This window comes from Lycium barbarum, chromosome 8 (genome assembly GCF_019175385.1).
Source record: "Lycium barbarum isolate Lr01 chromosome 8, ASM1917538v2, whole genome shotgun sequence".
Classification (NCBI taxonomy): domain Eukaryota; kingdom Viridiplantae; phylum Streptophyta; class Magnoliopsida; order Solanales; family Solanaceae; genus Lycium; species Lycium barbarum.
In genome coordinates, this window is record NC_083344.1 from 7,542,027 (window position 1) to 7,563,246 (window position 21,220).

The window sequence follows — 21,220 nt, forward strand, 5'->3', positions numbered from 1 at the left end:
GGCAAATATGTCAAAAAAGTATAACAAAGGTTAAGTAGATATAGTTTTTTTAGAGTACCGGGGCAAATCTGACCCTTTTATGTGTTTATAATAACTCTACATGTACCCCACTTTCTTTATAATATTGTAAGTTTATTCTTGATGTTGGTAATATGTAACAATAGAATACGATACAAGCTATCCAAACGTTGCATTCATCAAAACAATAATGAAACAATATATAACAACCATCCACAAGTTGTAAGGTCGCTGTTGGCAGAGATAAGAAAATTACAAGTTCTACTTAACCTAATTTTATTTTCATAAAACATTTGTAAATTGCAGACTAATCCTCATTATATATACTATGATAAACTTAAGAACTAGGTACATTCAGAATAATTATCTCTAGAGAGTTAATTAAAATAAAAACTCTTCTATAGTCTTGGCAATCATGGAATAATTTCATCCAGCATGCAGTCTCTAAGTTTGATTTCTATAACATTCATTTCTGCCTTGTACATAACATCACAGCACTCTCTTCTACTACCCTCCTGAAAAACAAATGCTAGTCAGATAAATATTAGTAGTACATGAAAATCACTTAATTTTGCTCAATTATCATCAGCAGTTATTAAACCAATCTTTTGTAACATGAAAAATATTAAATTTTGCCCCAAGAGACACAATAAATCACTAAACAATATTTTTAACCAAAAAGTCATTCAATTTACCTAAGTATCATATAAATGTCTCTTCTATTTCCTCCAAATGACTTTATGTGATACTTATGTAAAGTTGAGTGACTTTTCGTTAATAAAGATATATTAGTGACTTTCGTGATACTTAGATAATGTCGAGTGATTCTTTCGTTATAAAAAAATATTTAGACACCTTAAATTGGTTTAAGTAGGCCCTGTAAACGCCCTAACTTTGAGAATGCACGTCTATTGCAATTTGAGAATGCACATCTGGAAAAGAGTGTTTACAGGGTCAAGTTAAACCAAGTTAAGGTTTATATGTGCATTTTGAAAGTTGGAATGTTTAGTTGACAGTTAAGGCAAAGTTAAGATGACTATCTATATGTTATGCCTAAAACAATTTACCAGTACTCACCCAATCAAGCTTCTTCATGGGAGAGAGGACGTGAATTTCTGATATGTGATTTGCAGAGTGATTGCCACTTGATGAACAAGGAGACAACCTTCTTGGATATCTCCTTGTATAATTTGTAAGCAAATAATAATTTCCACTGTTCACTTTCTTCATGGACTCAAAGAAAAGCATATGTGGTGCCTCACAAGGATTATTATTTGGCAACCTAGTGTTAATAACAAAGAAAGGCCTAAACAATTTGCTCCATGGAATAAAAGTTTGTAAAGGTATTTGTATAAAACTTGGTGGAAAAATGGACTCATAAATTTGAATAGAGTAACCCCATGATATTGAAAATGTCCAACTTTTGGGTTTGTGATAACAAATGCTTTGTTGTAGGAGTCTTGATTGATCACCCCCTTTTGCAACTTTCATGAAATGGCTTAGTGATTGAGCACGGTTCATTAAGGGAAATATAGGGTCTACAAAATCAAGGTGGTGAAGGGAAATTAAAGGAGATTGTGGATGTGCTGATAGAAAGCCAGATATGTCACCATGCAGGTCCATCTGCGTAATAAAGATACAATATGAATTTACCAGATGAAAGAATCATGGACGTTGCTGGTTAGAATTATGTAAATATTAATAATGCAGAAATTAGTTATGCCGTTATTAGGAACGCATGCTATTAGAAACAAAGGTTTTTTCGTCGACAATCGGTGGAAAATTTGTGTTATTTACACCTCCTTTCACTAAACCAGCTAACTAGGAAAACACATGGTGGGAAACAGATTCCCACTGAAACGCTGGGAAAACTTCCTAATTTTCCCTTTGAAAGCACTACTATTTTTTCTTTTCTCACTGATTCAATTTATATTAGTGGAAATAGTCACTAAAAAATCATTTTTTAGTGAGGAATTTAAGTGGGAAAATGGTAATTGTTTAGTAGTGCAGGGATTAGTTAAATAAGGTTTAGTGGCAGGGATTAGTTATATAATGTTTAATTATGAAGTGTTTTATTATTCATGTATTAGTTATTCCATTTTAACATCTTCTACCCTGCATAAAATAATATATAAATTTTATCATAATTTATACATGAATTGGGTATACGGAAAAGAAAAACAATGAGCCAAACATTATACTAAGTAGGGCTGTTCACAGTTTTGGTTAAAACCAAAACCAAACCGAATAAAAAAACCGACATTTGGTTTGGTTTGGTTTGATTTGGTTTTAAATTTTAAAAACCGATAATATTTGGTTTGGTTATGGTTCTATTAAAAAATAACCGAATAAATAATCGAACCAAACCGATAAATTTTATAATTATTTATATGTATAATATTAGTTTTTCATAAATAATTATAAATACTTTATACCTTTTAATCATTAATTTGATTTTTGGTCTACTTATTTCACATGATTATTTAAGGAGAAAAGAACAACTCCTTGTAGTCGAGACCCTAGCCTTGGGGATAATGATAGAAAAACATCTGAAGTTTGGGATCATTACACAGTTTTTTTAATAAAATGGGAGAATTGAGGGCAAAATGCAAGTACTGCCCCAAAGTTTGGGATCATTACACAAAGTTTTTTTATTTCATATATTTTCATTTTAATTTTAGGTAGTCTTTATGTTTAATTAATATGTATGTTTGTAACAACAACTAAAAGCTCCTATGCTCTACTTTATTTCCAAGTATGTGTATTAAGATGACAAAAATGGTGCAACCACTACTAAGTTAGTTTTTAGCTCTATATGTAATAGTTTAGCAACTTTGGGTAATTTGAGTACTACACTATCACTAATAGTGAAAATGTTTCTATGATGTATGTTCCACCTTAAACTATAAATAAAAGTTATCGTTTGAATAAAAAAAAAAGACATAAACCTAAAAATCGAACCAAACCGACAATAACCAAACCGGTAGTTATTATTTTATTTGGTTTGGTTATGGTTTTAGACATTTAAAAACCGACTAAATTAGTTTGATTATGATTTTAATCAATAACCGAACCATGAACACCCTTAACAACGCCATATATATTTTAATGTGGAAAAGAGAAAAAGTCAACCAAACATCGTATACGTATATGACAAATACAATATCTATCTTGAGTTTAAACTCTATTTATGGCACTATTTCTTTTTAGTCAATTACAAAAAGAATGATATCTTTTCATATTAGTAGTAATAATTTAACTTCAAAATTTATCATTTTATCCTTAACGAAATGATTTATAATCACGAAATTTTTTATAGTTTGTTTTAAACCATAAGTTTCAAAAAATCTCTTTTTTCTTTTAAACTCTATGCAGTCAAACACTTGCATATAAATTGAGATGAAATGAGTAATAACTAAGCTTTAATTAGTAACCTGATAAAAACATTTTTATCAATACCGAGTAACATTCACTAATTGTATAAAGATTCGTTATATCATCATTGTATATAACTTAAATCTTACTTTTAAAAAATCATAAAATTTAAAATACCTGATGGAAGCCCTTTTCTTGAGTGAGAGAGACACCTAAATCAGCCACACATGACTGCAAAATATGGTCACCTCCATAAAAAGTTGTATACCTTTTGATACAAATATCCAAATTCTCTACCATTGCCTCCACAAGTGCATAACTAAAAGCGTATCCACCTCCACCAAAAGCCATATTAAATGAGTGAATAACATTTGATGCATGAGTTTCTGAATTCATCCCAACATAAAAATACTTCCTATGGTCGTACTTAGACAATACCTCAACCAAATTATCTAGGAAAAAAACAGTGTCATCATCAGCCATAATGTACCACCTTGCACTCTTATTTTCCATCTTGAATGTCTCGGCTACAACGCGAGCCATTCGTATGGTTTGTTGGATCGGATGCTTATCGTACATTTTGTATCTCGAGGTGTCTTCCGAGACCTTAAAAGGAGGACAAGAAGAATTAGGCCACGGAAGCAATTCGTTTGGGAGTTTTTCGAGGAACACGAATCCTCGTGTTATGTTTGGTCTCCACCAGGACTCAACGTACGATATTCTGTTCTTCCAGGTTCTAGACGAGCTTGTTATTCCGAATACTAGATGGCTAATATTGGTGGGAGAATCATCTTGATTTTCAACTTGAAACCTCATCAAGTTATTGAACATAGTGATAGAGCGGCAACATGGATGGTTAGATAGCAAAATGTAGATAACATAGAGGATTAGTCCTGAAATTAACAATGATTTGCATAGTTTTCCACTTAATACATCGGATAATTGCATAATCTTACGTCGAATTAGAGAAATCAAGTTGGTGGAAACCATGAAAGATGTGAAAAATTTAAGGAAAAAAAATGTTTGAACAAATAGTGTGAACTTTTCTAATGGGATTCTTTAAGTATAGCAAGTATTGGATGTAATTATATGTAATGATCAGTAGATGCTTGAAAAACATTAGAATTTTGTGGGTTTTGTCTGAAGGATAACAAAAGGTGCATGCTTATAATAAGACATGTTGTATTTCTCGTGTAAACTATATAGTAAGGTGTTGAATTGAATGGGAAAAGGTAACAAAAGAGATGTGAGGTAAAAGTAGTTCAGTTTTTCTCGTGCCCTTATGCCAATGCACAAGAAGTACACACTGTTAGCGTTGGGTAATGCTTATCATCAGTGCTGTTTTGGGAACTCGTAAAAGTTTTTTTTTTTTTTTTTAATTTCATGTGCTGCCAATTTAACCAGCATAATTCGGACTATTGCCAACAGGAACATATAGGATTTATAACTTATATACACTACTGAGAATAATTTTATATCAGAAGTGTCAGTGGTATATCCAAAAAATTTAAGTCAAGACTACTCATCTGCCTAATTTAGATTTGTTGCTAATAGAAGGGTGCTCGACCAATCTATTTGTATGCTAATACTATTTTCCTATATAAAAAATATATTCTTGAAAAATGACGATGGGTGCGTGAGCATGACCAATACACTCTATGTAGCTTCACCATTGATTAGGGTAATTTAACCTGTTATAGCAGGTTACTTACCATTAATTCTAAGTTACCAATCATTGTTTATTAAAGGGACTTTTCATTTTTGGTCCGTCCGGCCAAAATTAATTATGGCCGCTAGCCAAAATATACAAAACTTATACACTGATTATGTATTTTATATGTATATTGTATGTATATTTATACTTACTATACATTTACCGGCAAGTATGTTTTAGAGCAGTCAAAAAATGTAATTATACCTTTATTAAATAGAGTACTAATTACCTAGAATGAGTTTAAATTCTATGCATCAACAGAGTAAATATTATTTGGAAGCGAAAACAAAAATGAACAAGTGCCTTAAATGTTGCATTTCAGGCAAATATACAATCTAAGATCCACAGAAAATGTGCAGGGATTTACATGCTTCTCACTCAGCCTCAGTTAAATCATTGTTTTAACCTCATAATTGGGCTAAAATGAAATAAAGAAAATTAAGATTTAGCCTTCTCTTATTCATCTCAGTCATCCACATAGATGGTTTCTTGCTGAAACAGCCCGCCGAAAATCTTCCTCTTCTCTGTTGCAGTCTCTGTTTGTTTAGCTGGTTTTTTCGGGGCCTCCTTCGTTTTCGAAGCAAACGGTTTCCTTGGAGGCGTTTTCACCACTGCTTTCTGCGCAGGCAACTTCTTGGCCTTGGCCTGTCCCCTAACGGTTGCAACTTTCACGTCCGATTCCTCACTGGCCTTTTCAACAGCTGATTTGAGTTGTGAGCTGAATTTTTCGAATGAAAATCCTGCACTTAAGCCTTTTGCTTGGTTCAATAGGCTTTCAACAGATGGACCGGCAGCTGATGACGTCTTCTCTTCAGCTTCTTTTTCAATGTTAGCACCCTTTGCTTCTTTCTTTTCAACAGCTGATTTGAGTTGTGAGCTAAACTTTTCGAATGAAAATCCTGCACCGGTATCTGATGATGCCGTCTCTTCAGGTTCTTTTGCAATGTTAGCGGCCTTTGCTCCTTGCTTTTCGAGCTTCTTCGCTTCTACTTCCTGTATCTTGGCTTCTTCAGTTGCTCGTCGAGCTTCTTCCTCAGCTTTCAATTTTTCAAGGGCTTCTGCATAAGCCTTTCTCCGACCATCCTCAGGAATGCCGCTATATATAATGGTTCACTCATTTAGATTATATAGAAGCCAGAACTTGTAGAAAGAGGATTGAACTTATGTAAGCTAACAAAGTAAGAAAAATGCTACTCCCTCTATTTCAATTTATGTGTCTTAATTTCTTTTTAGAATGTCACTTTATATATTTAGTAACTCTTTAGTTTCAACATCCTACATAACATGTTCAATACCACAAGATTCACAGGCATTTTAGTACGTTACACGTATTTTTAGTTTAAGACCGCGAGAATCAAAAGTCTCCTTTACTTACTTAAATTTCGTGCCCAATCAAACTAAGACACATAAATTGAAATGGAGGGAGTAAATTTTAACCGGTTTTATAGCAAGTAGTCTAATTATTTTCCACGTTATTAATCACAGTTTCTTCTGGACGCCTGTAGTTATCTTTTAGACGATTTGATGATTCTTTTACACTTTGGGACTTAAAATATAGAGGTTAAACTCATGGAAAAGTAATTGTTACGAGCACCAGTATTACACAAATTTGGAAATACAGCAATTGAGTATAGAGGTATTTACCTAAAAAGTTCATCCACAGTCTTTGATGTTGCTGTCGGATCAGTAGAGACTTCCACAACCTGTACAATGAGATAATTCCAGTTGCTCAACCAAGTGAAGAACTAGCCATTTCATGCAAAATGGAAGACTATAGAAGGTTCATTTGTGTGAAATCATAAACCATTCAGTAAAGAATATGTCTTATAGTAGACTATGAAGTAGATTTCATCCGGTTTTGATAAATTTCATCCGGTTTTGAACTCTTCCTCATATTGGACTGAGACTGCCTTAAATGGAACGATATAGACAGTGAGGATTCATATAGCCGACTTCCCAACTTGCTTAAGATTGAAGTGTAGTTATTTTCGTTATTGTAATGTTCTACTACAGGACCTAATGCATTACGAGAAGCTTTACTTGAGGGAGAGAAATAACTACCTTATTTTCTGCCACCGCCGTGTTGGAGAAAACATCCGCCACCAGCTTAGCTATCTGAGACTTCGCCACCTGATTCATAAAACAAGAGATTGTAAGTGATGACTAGACTATTCTATCTGTATAACATGCTAATTCATAAAGTGGGGTAGAGATTGAAAAAGAGGAAACAGTAACCAAAGTGTATGTCATGTTAGAGGTGGATCCAGGACTTAAGCTCTACGGTTTCAATTTTTAAGGTTTTATCATTGAACTCATTATATTTTAAAAGTTATGGGTTTATATCTAATATTTATTGCAATTTTTGTGAATTTTTACACAAATTTATACTCCAAAGTTGCATCCGCCCGTGTCATGTAACTAAATCTAAAATAAAATATGAACAGGTTCAACATTAAAAGTTAGCTAGAATTTCCATGACAAAAAAGAAATTGCATACATTACATTACTTTATAGACGTCAGCACCAGCACTAGCACTCCCTTCAGCTGAGACAACGATTTTGTATGAGCTCTCAGGGGAGAAATCATCTGTTAAGCTGGTTTTTATGAGCGTATAGCTTAGATCTGTCTCCACTATCTTCTGCAGAAACTCCGTTATCGTCAACGGTTGAGATTTTGAGAACAGATTGTTGAAGAAAGACGTAATTCCATCGAGCACATTGTAGGTAGAGCCTACTGGAGAAGATTCATCATAGACAATGGCTACATGCCCGACACCAGCTAATTGTGCAGCTTCTATAACTTGCACAGCATCTGTTGTGGTGACTTCGGTCGTGGGACTGTTCTCTCCCTTACCAATAGTAACCACAACTTTGCTAGCATTTCCGATTGCTTTTGCAATTGATTCTGCATCTTGAAATGTGGATGCAACAGCATTCAGGCGTTTCGACTCATCGTTAGAGATTACCTGCAATGATGCGATATGTTTAGTCAGAAAAAATGAGATAATTTCATTTTATTTTCTACCACCCCTAATTTCCAATCAAAGGATATCCTGTTTTATTTGGTCCTCAAGGATTAATTACCAATGCAAAAGATATTTTTCATTTAGTGTTATTCAGGGAATTGTCTAGGTCTTAAAACTTGTGTAGAATACATTGCTCTCATAGAAATGGTATAGAAAATCATATTCCAATTCTTTGTTGAATTTTTGCAACCTTCAAGATTGTTGAGCAGTTTATAATGACACACTGTTTGCTGCTTTCATCCTACTACTACTCAAACATTGATCCTCTCACGTAATTCCTTACGCAGGAACACTCAGTGCCAAAGCAGTTACATATTATTGATTTACGACTCCTCCAATAGCGCCGACAACCATCGAGATAACTATCTTGCATTGCCAATTTTCAAAACATTCATTAAAATCTTTCGTCATATACAAAAGTTGAATGCACTAAAGAGTTCAATATGAGTTCTGTTAAGCAAAATGGACGCTGTGTCTTGCTTAATTGCAAAAGTTAACTCATTAGGAGAGTATTATCCGAAACCATATAAGCATACAACAACCCATTAGCTCAACCAATGTGAGACACTCTAACACTCCCTCTTCCCTCCCATGCAAGGCTGGACATCCAAATCGCATATTGTGAAACATAACATGGAGACATCCAGGCTCAATATTGTGAAACACAACAAAATCGATCGCTTTGTTAGAGAAAAATGGACCTTGAGCCTTATTCAACCTAAAATCTAGCTTATGAGTTCATATTGATCATCCAAAACCATATAAGAAGTCAATAGTTCATTCCTGCAACCAATGTTGGATGCTCTAACAAGTTATTTATTTCCAAGGACAAAGAATCTAACCTTGTAGCTAACGGCTAAACGAGCTAGTTCTTGTGCTGCACCAAGGTCAGAAACTCCAGCTCTAACACTATAACCTTCACGAAGCAATGTCTGTGCAATGCGGATACCAGCTTGCCCCGTTGCACCAGCAACAAACACTGTTCCAGGATCTTTTGCCCTTTGCCTTCCAAAAGCCAAACCAGAAGAAGGGTTGGTGCTAATAGGTATCAAAGACGTCACATCAGGTAACTTCCCTGTCGTAGACAAAATACAATGAAGTAATTATTTAATTAAAAGCACGCTCTCCCTTACAGCTTAAGATGAAATGATCACACAATTCAACATGGTATCAGAGCAAGCAGACGTCTTGTGTTCTAATTTCAATATGACATCAGAGCAAACATAAATCTAGCGCTCAGGTCTCACTGTCACCCATTATCAAAAAGAATTTTTCAAACATAATTAAGTAAATTTAGACGAAATGGCCACACAATTCAATATGTTATTAGCGCAATTCTCTATACGGCATTAGAGCAGACATAAGTTTTGTGTTCAAGTATTACTGTCATCCATTATCGAAAAGAAGTTTTTCCAGACATAATTAAGAAAGTTTAGATGAACTGGTCACACAATTCAATATGGTATTAGAGCAAGTCTCAATATGGCATTAGAGAAAATCTAAGTTATATGTTCAAGTCTCACTGTCACCCGTTATCAAAAAAAAAACATTTACAGACATAACATAACTAAGTAAATTCAGATGAAATGGTCACATAGTTCAACATTACCAAAATCAAACCTGAAGGGAGATCAAATATTAGATGAGATGATCACACAATTCGAAACATTACCAAAATCAAACTTGAAGGGGTTGTCAGAACTGCTTGTAGTTTCTTGATTTTCCTCATTAGAAGACTCATCAGCTGATGATTTGCCAAAACGAAAAGATGGGAATTGTCCAGATTTCTTTGCAAACACAGTGAATCTTGAATTCTTGAATGATAATCTTGAGTGGGGTGTGGTTGTAAGTAGAAATGAGTTTGAAGTAAGAGTTGGAGCCATAGATAAATATTTTGGAAAGAGATAGCAGATGAATTGCTACTCTTCCTATTCAGTTAGTATATTTTTTGCATGCAACTTTTTTTTTTTTTTAATTAATGAAATTTCATTTGGGAATGGTGACAATAACTTGAACAATATATGTATGTGGCAATTGATTCTGGTCTCAGAACAGTCTGTTTTTGGATTGAACAATTTTGTCCATTTTGGATGGGGAATAAAGTGGCTTTCCAATAAGATAAAGCCACGTCAAATTTTATCTACAAAAGAAAATTTTAAGCCAGTCGTTTATAATTGGTTCAAGAATGGTGGAAATATTCCAAACATTGTGTTACTATTTTGTTTTGGTTTGGGTTTTTCCTTTTTTTGAATGCTTAAATTGGAGAATTGTTTTCTGGATGTGTTGAGAGCAAAATTTTGTTTTGTTTTAACGATTTAAGGTGTATATGATAGTATGAAGAACTTTACGCACAATTACTCTCCTATATATTTTTTATTTTTATTTTTGTAGTTTAACGTGTAATAACATGTTAGTTATTATTTTTATCTAGTTACCGGATAATGTTTATTATAGAGATTTATTTGTAAACCTTATACTCCGTAAGTTATTTGGTTATGTAAACATTTTTGAATGAGTTTATGTTCTATGCATTATTCATGTGGAAAAAAAAATACACAATAAGTCAACATATAAAGTATCTATAGTTAAATCTCGACAATAATTGTTAATTGGTACCTGATAAAAAATAAAAAATAAAAATTGGGGCAATACGAATCAAGCCTAAGTTAATATCTTAATGTCTGGAATTATGTATATATTATTTTGGGCAATTTGCAGGATTGGTCTTCGCTGGGGGTGGTCTTAAATTTTTGTCCCTCAAATTGATAGTTTTTAAATTTTGCCCTATGCTTCTGCAACCATAAGGCAGAATTTGCAAAGGCAGAGGACAAAAGTTAAAGACCATCAATTTGAGGGGCAAAACTTAAAGACCACCAATTTGAAGGGCAAAAATTAAAGACCACCCCAAATGAAGGGCAATCCGCGCAAAAAAAAGTATAATTTTCTTAGATTAGCACTCCCTCCAATCCAAAGTAATTGAGGTATTAGCCTATAAAAGTGATCTAAAATAATTGATGTTTCATAAAACCAGGAAAGTATTTAGTTTTCTTTTTCAAATTTGTCCTTAACACATACCCATATCCTCATATAATTATTTCAACCTAAAGAGAGTAAGAAATTCATAATTAAGGATATATAAGTCAAAACCCCTGTTAACTTTTAGAAGTTAATGAATTCCTTAATCCATGTGCTCAAACATAAAACCTCAATTATTTTGGACACGAGAGAATACAATATAAGGTTTTCTGGCGCCATTTATTCTAGTAGTTGGCCCTTATCCATTAAACTAGTGTAGTTTGAGGTCGCTATATTCTATTGAATACACTGATGTTGAATCCTAGCCCACACCTTGGCACTAACATGTGTTCCAACAGTTTCTGGAACAGATAATATCTAAAACTAAAAATCTGTTGAAAAAATATTAATGCATAAAGTATTGAAATTGGAGGTGTGGTAATGATATTCAACAACAACATACCCAACATACCCCGCGTAGTCCCACAAGTGGGCAGTGGTAATGATAGTCCTTAAAAATATTTGGCTTATAGTAAAACAATGAAAGAATGGCGCATTTATCAGGATTTAACAAGTTCTAGTTATAAATTAGGAGCAGAAATAACAAATTAGAGACTGTTAAACCCAAAGGAGCAGAGAAATAGAAGTACAAGAGAAAGTGTGTCATGTTTATCTACAAATTGCGGGAATGATTGTACTTAAACCAGTCAAAGCACAAGTTAGTTTCTAAGGGAAAACATAAAATGATAAAAGAATCAATTGATGAAAAGGGTGGATATAAGAGAATGAAAAACCCACCCTTTTCTCTCATTGTCAGCCTAATCAACTATGTACCTACAGGAATCAAATGAGAGTCTAATATGTACAGATTGGTTCCAATTTTAGGGTGTGTTTGGTATGGAGGAGGAAATGTTTTCCACTTTTCCCATGTTTGGTTGGTCAAATTGTTTTGGAAAACATTTTCCGTAGGAAAACAAGTTCCTCACAATGAGGAAAATGACTTCCCTACTAAGGAGTAGGGAAAACAAGTTCCATAAATGGCATTCCAAGTTCATTGTCTCCTTCACACCCAAAAAATAAGCAACAAAACCACTTATTTTCCGAAAACACATTTCCCATGGGAAACATTTTCCTTAATACCAAACACACCCTTAAGAGCTTACGATTATTGAGACAAAGAACTTCACTTGTCATAGTATCATGTTATGTGAGTAAGGATAATCAAGAAATCCCTAAGAGCCAATAGTGCACGATTAGGAACTCGGTGGATAATGGGTCCCCTTTATCTTTCTTCACTTAAATACCAGGCTTTTGTCTGTGACAGAGTTTGAATCATGTCAATTGGTAACGATACCACCCTATTGTGAATTATAGCCAGCTATAACCAGGTTTCTTACTCAATCCTCTATCCAACATAAGCTTCCGCTGTCCCTCTGCGTCGCTCCAACTCCCTTCCGATGCTAGGACATTTGCTAGCAATATATATGTTGCGGGATCATTAGGGCATATTTCAACAAGCTTCTTGGCAGAAATCACAGCAAGTTCCTTATTACCATGAAGTTGGCAAGCACTCAGTAGACTTTTATAAACCGAAGGTCCTGGCTCTATTGGCATATTGTTAATGAAGGCCTTTGCTTCATGTAGATGACCACCACGGCCATAAAGGTCGACTACGCAAGCATAATGCTCTACCTTTGGTGGTGGTAGAGAATTGTCATTCTTCATTAGGTCAAAATAAATAAGCCCTTCGTCGAGCAAGCCAGCATGTCTACAAGCCGAAAGAACAGCAAGGAATGTGGTTAAATCTGGCTTAATACCATTTTTCCTCATTTCTTCAAACATTATAATCACACCCCGACCATAACCATGATGTGCACACCCTGTAAGAAGTGTGTTCCACGATATAAGGTCTCGTTCCTCCATTGATGTGAATATTCTCTGAGCATCTTCAAGTCTACCGCACCTTGTATACATGGAAAGAAGCCCGTTTTGTATGATAATTTCAGAAAAATGTCCTGCTTTCAGAGCTAAGCAATGGGTCTGCATTCCCTCCTCCAGGCCTGAAAATAGGCGTGGTGAATTAGCCCAATGAAACATGACACAGCCAACCCGCTGATATGTAGCCCAAATTGACTCATGAGAAACCTTATCAAAATCTTTTCAAAAATACATTTTTTATTTAATATGTTATATAAAAAGCCCTAATAAAGAGAAAAATAGTTTTATTAGGTACTTAAAAATTTATAAAAGAACAAACAAAGAAATTAAAACTTAGTAAGAATAGTGTGGGTTGGGTTATGACCCGCTTTTTAGGTCATTTTAACCCAACCTATTTCAGCACAAGTAACTTTTGGGTGGGTTATTGATCCGCCCAATTATTAACTCAGCCCTTTTTGATCCGCCCATTTGACATCCCTACCTGAAATGCTCCCAATTGCTTTCAAAATGCTTGCAAATGTGTAGTGATCAACGGTAAAACCAGCCCGCCTCATTTTTGAAAAGCAGGAGAACGCTTCTCCACCGGCTCCTAAATTAGAGAAACCGGAAATGACTGCGTTCCAGGAGATTTCATCCCATTTCATAACGTCGAAACACAACTTACGAAAATCCTCTAAGTTACAACTACACCCCGAATACGCAGACAACAACGATACCACCAAGTAATGATTAATGTTAAAACACTGCTGTATTACATGACAGTGAACCTGCTCACAATGAACCAAGTAATCTGGACAAGAAAACGAGCTCAACAAACTCGTATACGTAACATAATTAGGTTTAATTCCCAATGTCATCATTTCCTTAAACAAAACCATAGCTTGAAAAGGGCAATGATATTGTGCATAACAACTTATCATGGAAGTCCAAGTAACAACATTCCTTTCAGGCATTTGATCGAAAACTCTCCTCGAAGTCTCAATATCGATACATTTCAAATACATATCAATCAAAACAGTCCCTACTATAACATCCAAAGCAAAACCAACTTTCCAACTCAAACAATGCAACTGAACCCCAAATTCACATGCTTCTAACTGAACACAACCAACTAAACTAGCCGAAACGCTAGACGGGGTTGGACTAATACCTTCTCTTAACATTTCAAGAAACAATGCTATCGCCTTTTCGGCGTAAAGGGTGTCCAAATATCCAGAAATCATAGCATTCCATGTCACTACATTTCTCTCAGGCATTTCATCGAACAGTTTCTGTGCTTCTAGTACAATACCACATTTTCCATACATATCAACAAGAGATGTATTGATAAATACATTTGAATTGAAACCCATTTTGATAATTTGACAATGGGTTTGTATTCCAATTGATAAGCAACCCAATTTTGCACATGTGGAAATGATTTTATTGAGGCTAAATTGGTCAAGTAGAAGACCATTTTGATGTAACTGAGGTGACAAGTCTAAATTAAGGTTATTTGACTCGTTGTATTTGTCTTTGAAACATGGGTTGGTACAGTAACCAAGATTATGGATTGTTGTAACTTGGTAAGCAATTTGGTTGGATAATATTGCTTGTTTTGCTATGTTGTAGCATAGGTGAAATGCAGGTGATCTTAAAATCATTTTATGTCGAATCATTGCTCGTTTGAGAGGTCCTTCACTTTGACTTGGCCTCTCGGAAGGAAACCGTGTTTTGAAAGGCAGTTCGGCCTCGCCTCAGGGCGGGGTAGAGGCAAAATCTCTCGGGGCTTAGTGCTACGAGGCTTACGTCCTAAGCGTTCGACTGTATGCCATGAACACGCCTAACGTCAAACGTTCGGGGCTCGTCTAAGAGTTCTTATACAAATTATGTGTCAAATTCCTAACATTAATGACCTTCATAATTTTTTATTAAATGAATGATGCTTAATTGTTTTCTTCATCGATAGAAATAAGACGATTGAGAGTAACTCAAATAACAAGCCGTAGTATTGCATATTTACTACTATATCTCAAAATTATCATAATTTATTATTTTGCTATTTGAAAGTAATTTTATATTTATTCATGAAGGAGTGATGTTTTAATTATAATTTAATAAAGTTTATTGATTATTTTCTTTAGGAAGGTAAATTGCATAGTATATATGATCGTAGTATGCTTTAAGAAATTGTTGTTCTTTTATTGTTTGAAAATTAAGAGGTTAGAGTTCGTTTCCATCTCATAATAACTTTTAAATCATTGCATTATTTCTACTTGTAAAATCATGTTAGAAGTTTTGTTTTCTATGAGTTTCTTTAATCATGTGTTAAATTCTTATAACTATTAATATATATATTTTTATATTTTTGTGTTATTATACTATTTTACTATATTATAATTTAAAATTTTAAAGATCCATGGGCCTGTGCCTTGCCCCGTAGTAAGTAAAACGTCCCGCCTCACGCTCCCGCCTTTTAAAACGCTGAAGTGAAATATCTTTTCATCTCAGATTATTTAAATACATTTACTAATTAGGATGAATTTTAACTATTTTACTCTTATTTATATTTTAATTAATTACACTATTTAATGGTCATTTTCATCAATAACATAATCTAAACTTTTACTAAATGTGGGTGCAAATCGGTTATATGCAAATGCAAAGATCATCTCGCCCACATAGGTCCATAGGATTATCTAAATAGATCCTACAAATAAATATCACCCCATAATTAAGGTGATTGTAGTCTCAAGAACAATTACTATAAGGTTAAAATAGAAAAAAATTAATTTTATCCTAAACTTCTAAAATAATAAATAATTTGAGATAATTATTTTTAAAAATCACAACAAATAATTGAAGACAAAGGGTGTACTTACTGATATTTATTAGAGACAAGGGTCAAAAACACACCCCAACTATCATTGTTTTTTGAGTTTCATACCTAAACTATCAGCAGGTTGAGAAAACTACCTAAATTATCACTATCTAGTTTGCAAAACACACCTCAAATTATTCTTGAATGGCATGTGATCTACACTTTCCATTTTATATACAAATGTTGCCAAGTGTTGTACACGTGGATAAATAATGTCACAATGGCACCTACACGGAAATTTAAAAAAAAAAAACTATTTGTTTTAAATAACAAACTGAAAAATAATAATTTTTGTAAAAAAATAGCAAAAATTATAGAAAAAAAAATAGTTTAAAAAATGGAAAAGTTATTTTTTAAAAAAAATAAGAAAACTGATTATTTAGTTTTCACATTTAAAAAAAAAAAACAACTTTTCCATTTTCTTAATTTTTTTTCTGATTTTCTAAATTTTTTGATATTTTTTACAAATTGTTTTTTTTTTAAATCCAAATTTGTTTTTTAAAAACTGCATTATTTTTTTAAGGATTTTTTTTAAAAAAATAATGCAGTTTTTAAAAAATATATATACAGTTTTTTTTATAAAAAAAATATTATTTTTTAATTTCCATGTAGGTGCCACCATAGCATTACTTATGTCATGTGGATAAATTTTTTGAGAAAATTTCAGCTTCACTTACCTTTTGGAGAGTGAGTTCACACATTTAGTTCAGGTGTGTTTTGCAAACTAGATAGTGATAATTTAGGTAGTTTTCTCAATCTTGTGATAGTTTAGGTATGAAACTAAAAAAAAAAAAAAAGTTAAGCTGTGTTTTTTACCCTTATCTCTGTTTATTACCATGCCCTACATAGACCAGCGTGTCATCAGCACTCGATGTCTTTTAAATCTCATAGAGTCGACCAACATACTATCCCCAATTGAAACCCAATCCATTCAATGCAATATTTAACCGTAACAAGATAATCAAATTATATATGAAATTTTTTGTATTTCCAGCTAAAATGGTCATAGAAGCTAATTAGGTAAAGTTAAATAATTTTTAGAAGATAAATAAATAAAAATTGGCTTTCGTATACAGTACTGTAAGTTGAATGACCATTCTGGCATTCAGCGCAAACATGTGGTTATTTGTCTAAAATTGTACCTAGTCGATATTGTCTAATTAAATACTTCATCTAAATGGGACGGAGGGAGTATTAATTAAACAAAAAAATATATGCGAAAATAACACCAAATACTCCGAAAATATAAAATATTTATCCGTTCCATGTCCCTCCTAAAGTAATTCCGCTTCTACTCCAGCCGGTCGGAAATATTTACCCAACATACCCTTTAGCCCAAACTCCTTCCTCGGTGATACCACCGCAGTATATTTATATATCATAATGGTATCACGAAGGACTAAGAAAATGACTGAAACAGTCCTCTAAAATACATCTCAGTATTATTATATACCATGATGGTACATGGTCTTGAAGAGTGTCTCATTGAAGGACTGAAGCAGTCTTTTATGATACCATCACACTATATGTATATCAGACGATGATATCATAGAGATTTTTTTCTCGAGAAAAGTGTATCTTTTTTAATAAATGAACGTGTCCATAATATCATCTCAATATATTTATATACTATGATGATATCAAGGAGGACTAAAAAAAGCACTGAAGCAGTCTTTCATGATACCATATCAGTATATTTATATATCATGTTGATATCATAATTTTGAAAACATCTCGAGTAAATAGTTTTAATTTAGTAATGAAAGTATGAGCGGGTAATTATTTTAGTTTCAGAGCACATGCCCGTTCTTTCCCCAAAATATATTTTGATCAATAAAATGAGAATATGAGATTATCTTTTTTTCTCTCAAAATGCAGTTAGTTTTAGAGAACAAGTAATTAATCCAAAACTGACAGAAATGGTCATTGGCGCCAAAGCAACTGACATATACACAAAACTTGTTGAATGTTATACTCAAAATGGGGCCTTACAATTTGGCAAAGCATTACATGCACATTTGGTGATCAATGGATTGGTTAATCGAACACATTTCGCTTCAAAACTCATTGGTCTTTACGTAGAATGTAAGCACTTATCCCATGCACGTAAACTGTTCGACAATATTCCCAAATCAGATATTCGACGTTGGATTGTTCTCATCGGTGCCTATGCTCGTCGCGGGTTTTATAAGGAAGCAATGGGTGTTTTCTCTGAAATGCAAAGACAAGGAAAGAAGCCTAATAAGTTTGTTTTGCCCAGTGTGCTTAAAGCCTGTGGACGATTTAATGATTATCGATCAGGAGAGATATTGCACGGTGTGATTTTAAAGAATGAATTTGAATTCGATACATATGTTGTTAGTGCATTGATAGATATGTACTCAAAATGTGGTAGAGTTGAGAAGGCGAAAAGAGTGTTTTATGGCGTGTCGGATAAAGATTTGGTGGCGTTGAACGCTTTGGTTTCGGGTTGTGTAAAACATGGGATTGTAAAAGAAGCATTGGATTTGGTTGAGGAAATGAAAGTTCATGGTATGAAGCCTAATGTGGTGACATACAACACTCTGATCGCAGGTAAGGGTATCGAATGAGCAGGTTGGCCTGAATTTGGGAAGGCCAAAATGGGCTGAGTTAATAAATGGACGGGTTATTGACCAGCCCAAAGTTACTCGGTCTGAAATGGGCTAAAAAGCGGGTCATAACCTAACCGACCCAATTTTTACTAAGTTTTAGTTTCATGGTTCGTTCTTTTATAGTTTTTTAGTACCTAATAAAACTATTTTTTCCCTTAATTATGGCTATATATAATATATCAAATAAGAAAATGACTTTTTGAAAATATTTTGACAAGATTGACCCATGAGCTACCTGTCAGCCCAACTTTTTGATGGGTTGGCTGAAATGGGTTGAGCTAATAAATGGGCGGGTCAATAACCAGCTCAAACTTGGGCGGGTTGGGCAGGTTATATTTTCATGGGCTAATTTTTTTCACCTCTAATTGCAGGGTTTTCACAAGCAGATGATCGAGCTATGGTTTTTGAAGTTATTGAATTGATGCAGGACAATGGCCTCGAGCTAGATGTAGTTTCTTGGACTAGTATTATTTCCGGACTCGTGCAAAATTTTCATAACAAGGATGCTTTTGATATGTTTAAGCGAATGTTGGATGTTGGGATGTGTCCGAGTTCAGCTACGGTCAGTAGTATATTGCCCGCTTGTGCAACTGTGGCGGACTTGATGCGGGGTAAGGAGATACACGGTTATGCAGTAGTAATGGGTATCGAAAAGGACATATACGTAAGAAGTGCTCTCATAGACATGTATGCAAAATGTGGATTTATATGTGAAGCGAAGCACTTATTTTCTGAGACTCATGAGAGAAATACTGTAACATGGAATTCAATGATTTTTGGCTACGCGAATCACGGGTATTGCAGTGAAGCAATTGGATTATTTGATCAAATGTTAAGAGAGGAAGAGACGAAACCCGATCACTTGACTTTCGTAGCAGCTTTTACAGCGTGTAGTCATGCTGGACTTGTGCAGTACGGAGAAAGTTTGTTTAAACTGATGCAGGAAAAATATGCGATTAAGCCAAGATTGGAGCATTTCGCGTGTATGGTGGATCTTTTAGGGAGAGCAGGGAAACTCGATGAGGCTTACAATTTGATTCAGAGCATGTCAATTGAACCGGATTTATTCGTTTGGGGAGCGTTATTAGGGGCATGTAGGCAGCATGGGAATATGGATTTAGCAGCGGTTGCAGCTGAAATGTTAGCTAAACTTGAACCTGAGAGCGCTGGGAGTAGTGTGTTGCTATCAGGTTTATATGCTGATGCAAGTAAGTGGGTAAATGTCGCGAAGGTGAAAAGGGTGATCAAGAAGAAGAAGCTGCAAAAGGTTCCTGGCTGTAGTTGGGTAGAAGTTGCATAAGAGACAGAAGGCACGGGAAATTTGGTAAACAACTTAAAGATGCAAAATGTATCCCTATGAAATTGAGGTGATCACCTTCAAAATGAGATAAAAGACTGAACCTTAACCAGATTTCTGTCCTATCACTGTTAGTAAACTTTTTGTACAGATCAATTGAAAAGCTTACGCAACCAGACGTGAACCACATTTTTTCTCTGAGAGTTGGCTGACAACTCCACTTTTTTCTTTCAAGTTCTAGAGGCATTTAGTACTAGCACAGAAATGAGACATGGTGCTTCGTTCAAAGGTGGTTAACAACTACTGAAGCAAATGTGATCATTCAAATTTTGTCGCTTGCTGGTTCAAGATGCTGAGAGCACACTAGCTGGTCATATGCTCAGGATGAAGGTGAGCCTCGAGGGGGCGGTGTAGAGAAATCCAATGGTTGTTTTTTCACCCTAGGGATAAGGTCTGCGTACACACTACCCTCCCTAGACTCCACTTGTGCGACTATACTGGGTATGTTGTTGTAGTCAACAGATACACCAAAGGAAAAAACAATGCCCCACTTAATGAAGAGGCAGGCAGTTTGTTATTGAACAAGGTTTAGATTCAAGGTGATCACAACCTAGTGTCCGCTGGATTCAGGATCTTAGTTGAGTCCATTACCACCTTGACTACCAGCTCGGTTTCCAAGGACGCTACAAAGTGCTGGAAATGAAACAGTTTGTCGAGGAGATACAGATGGCAAACCCTTACAGAAATCCCATAGACTTTGGGATCAATAAGTAATAGCATGCGCAAAGGAACTGGTTTATACGGAATACTATGGAAGGGCACAAAATCCTGGTAGGCTGTATCTGAACGGGAGGTTGTATGGTCTGAAATCAGATGCTAAAGGTTTCTTTGAGATTATAGGCTAGTATTTTAATGCTGCATTGAGCTTTGAATCTAATGCCTTGTAAATAAATTGCACAGTACGTGTACTGGATTTGAGAAATTAATATTAGTATTTTTGAAGGGAAGTTTTGGAGAAACGATACAATTATTTGTGTGACAGATATTCATCTGTGATGAAACTGTTAATCTATATGCTTTAAACCGACATTACCCTGCCGTAAACGAACATATAACATTGTTTATCGTGTTTCAAAATATTATAATTTCTTAAAATGCAATACTACTACATTTCTCATCCATTCACCAAAGTACTGCGGAAACCAAGTTAAAATGACAGAAGAAAGTTCAGTGTTTCCAGGAAGTTAAATGACTCAAGAATTGGGCGGAAGTGATTTTCCCAAAAAAAAAAAAAAAGCTAAAAAATATTTTTCAGGAGAAACATTTTCCATCTAAAGTGAATAT

General features: G+C 34.4%; 4 protein-coding genes across 4 annotated transcripts; 1 reads left to right on the forward strand and 3 right to left on the reverse strand.

Annotated features, from left to right (window-relative positions):
• Window positions 1–147: 147 nt before the first annotated feature.
• Window positions 148–5,192, reverse strand: LOC132605845 (uncharacterized). The gene is made up of 3 exons (XM_060319102.1): window positions 3,571–5,192; window positions 1,096–1,641; window positions 148–533 (listed from the first exon to the last, which is right to left on the reverse strand). The coding sequence occupies exons 1-3, from the start codon at window positions 4,381–4,383 to the stop codon at window positions 432–434; spliced, it is 1,461 nt and encodes a 486-aa protein (XP_060175085.1). The 5' UTR covers window positions 4,384–5,192; the 3' UTR covers window positions 148–431.
• A 207-nt stretch (window positions 5,193–5,399) lies between these two features.
• Window positions 5,400–10,165, reverse strand: LOC132605844 (protein PLASTID TRANSCRIPTIONALLY ACTIVE 16, chloroplastic). The gene is made up of 6 exons (XM_060319101.1): window positions 9,806–10,165; window positions 8,976–9,208; window positions 7,615–8,073; window positions 7,169–7,237; window positions 6,752–6,810; window positions 5,400–6,203 (listed from the first exon to the last, which is right to left on the reverse strand). The coding sequence occupies exons 1-6, from the start codon at window positions 10,014–10,016 to the stop codon at window positions 5,573–5,575; spliced, it is 1,662 nt and encodes a 553-aa protein (XP_060175084.1). The 5' UTR covers window positions 10,017–10,165; the 3' UTR covers window positions 5,400–5,572.
• Window positions 10,166–11,795: 1,630 nt separating this feature from the next.
• On the reverse strand, window positions 11,796–14,794 carry LOC132605847 (pentatricopeptide repeat-containing protein At2g13600-like). The gene is made up of 2 exons (XM_060319103.1): window positions 13,568–14,794; window positions 11,796–13,208 (listed from the first exon to the last, which is right to left on the reverse strand). The coding sequence occupies exons 1-2, from the start codon at window positions 14,742–14,744 to the stop codon at window positions 12,517–12,519; spliced, it is 1,869 nt and encodes a 622-aa protein (XP_060175086.1). The 5' UTR covers window positions 14,745–14,794; the 3' UTR covers window positions 11,796–12,516.
• A 2,891-nt stretch (window positions 14,795–17,685) lies between these two features.
• On the forward strand, window positions 17,686–20,883 carry LOC132605848 (pentatricopeptide repeat-containing protein At5g59600). The gene is made up of 2 exons (XM_060319104.1): window positions 17,686–18,520; window positions 18,951–20,883. The coding sequence occupies exons 1-2, from the start codon at window positions 17,866–17,868 to the stop codon at window positions 19,877–19,879; spliced, it is 1,584 nt and encodes a 527-aa protein (XP_060175087.1). The 5' UTR covers window positions 17,686–17,865; the 3' UTR covers window positions 19,880–20,883.
• Window positions 20,884–21,220: the final 337 nt, after the last annotated feature.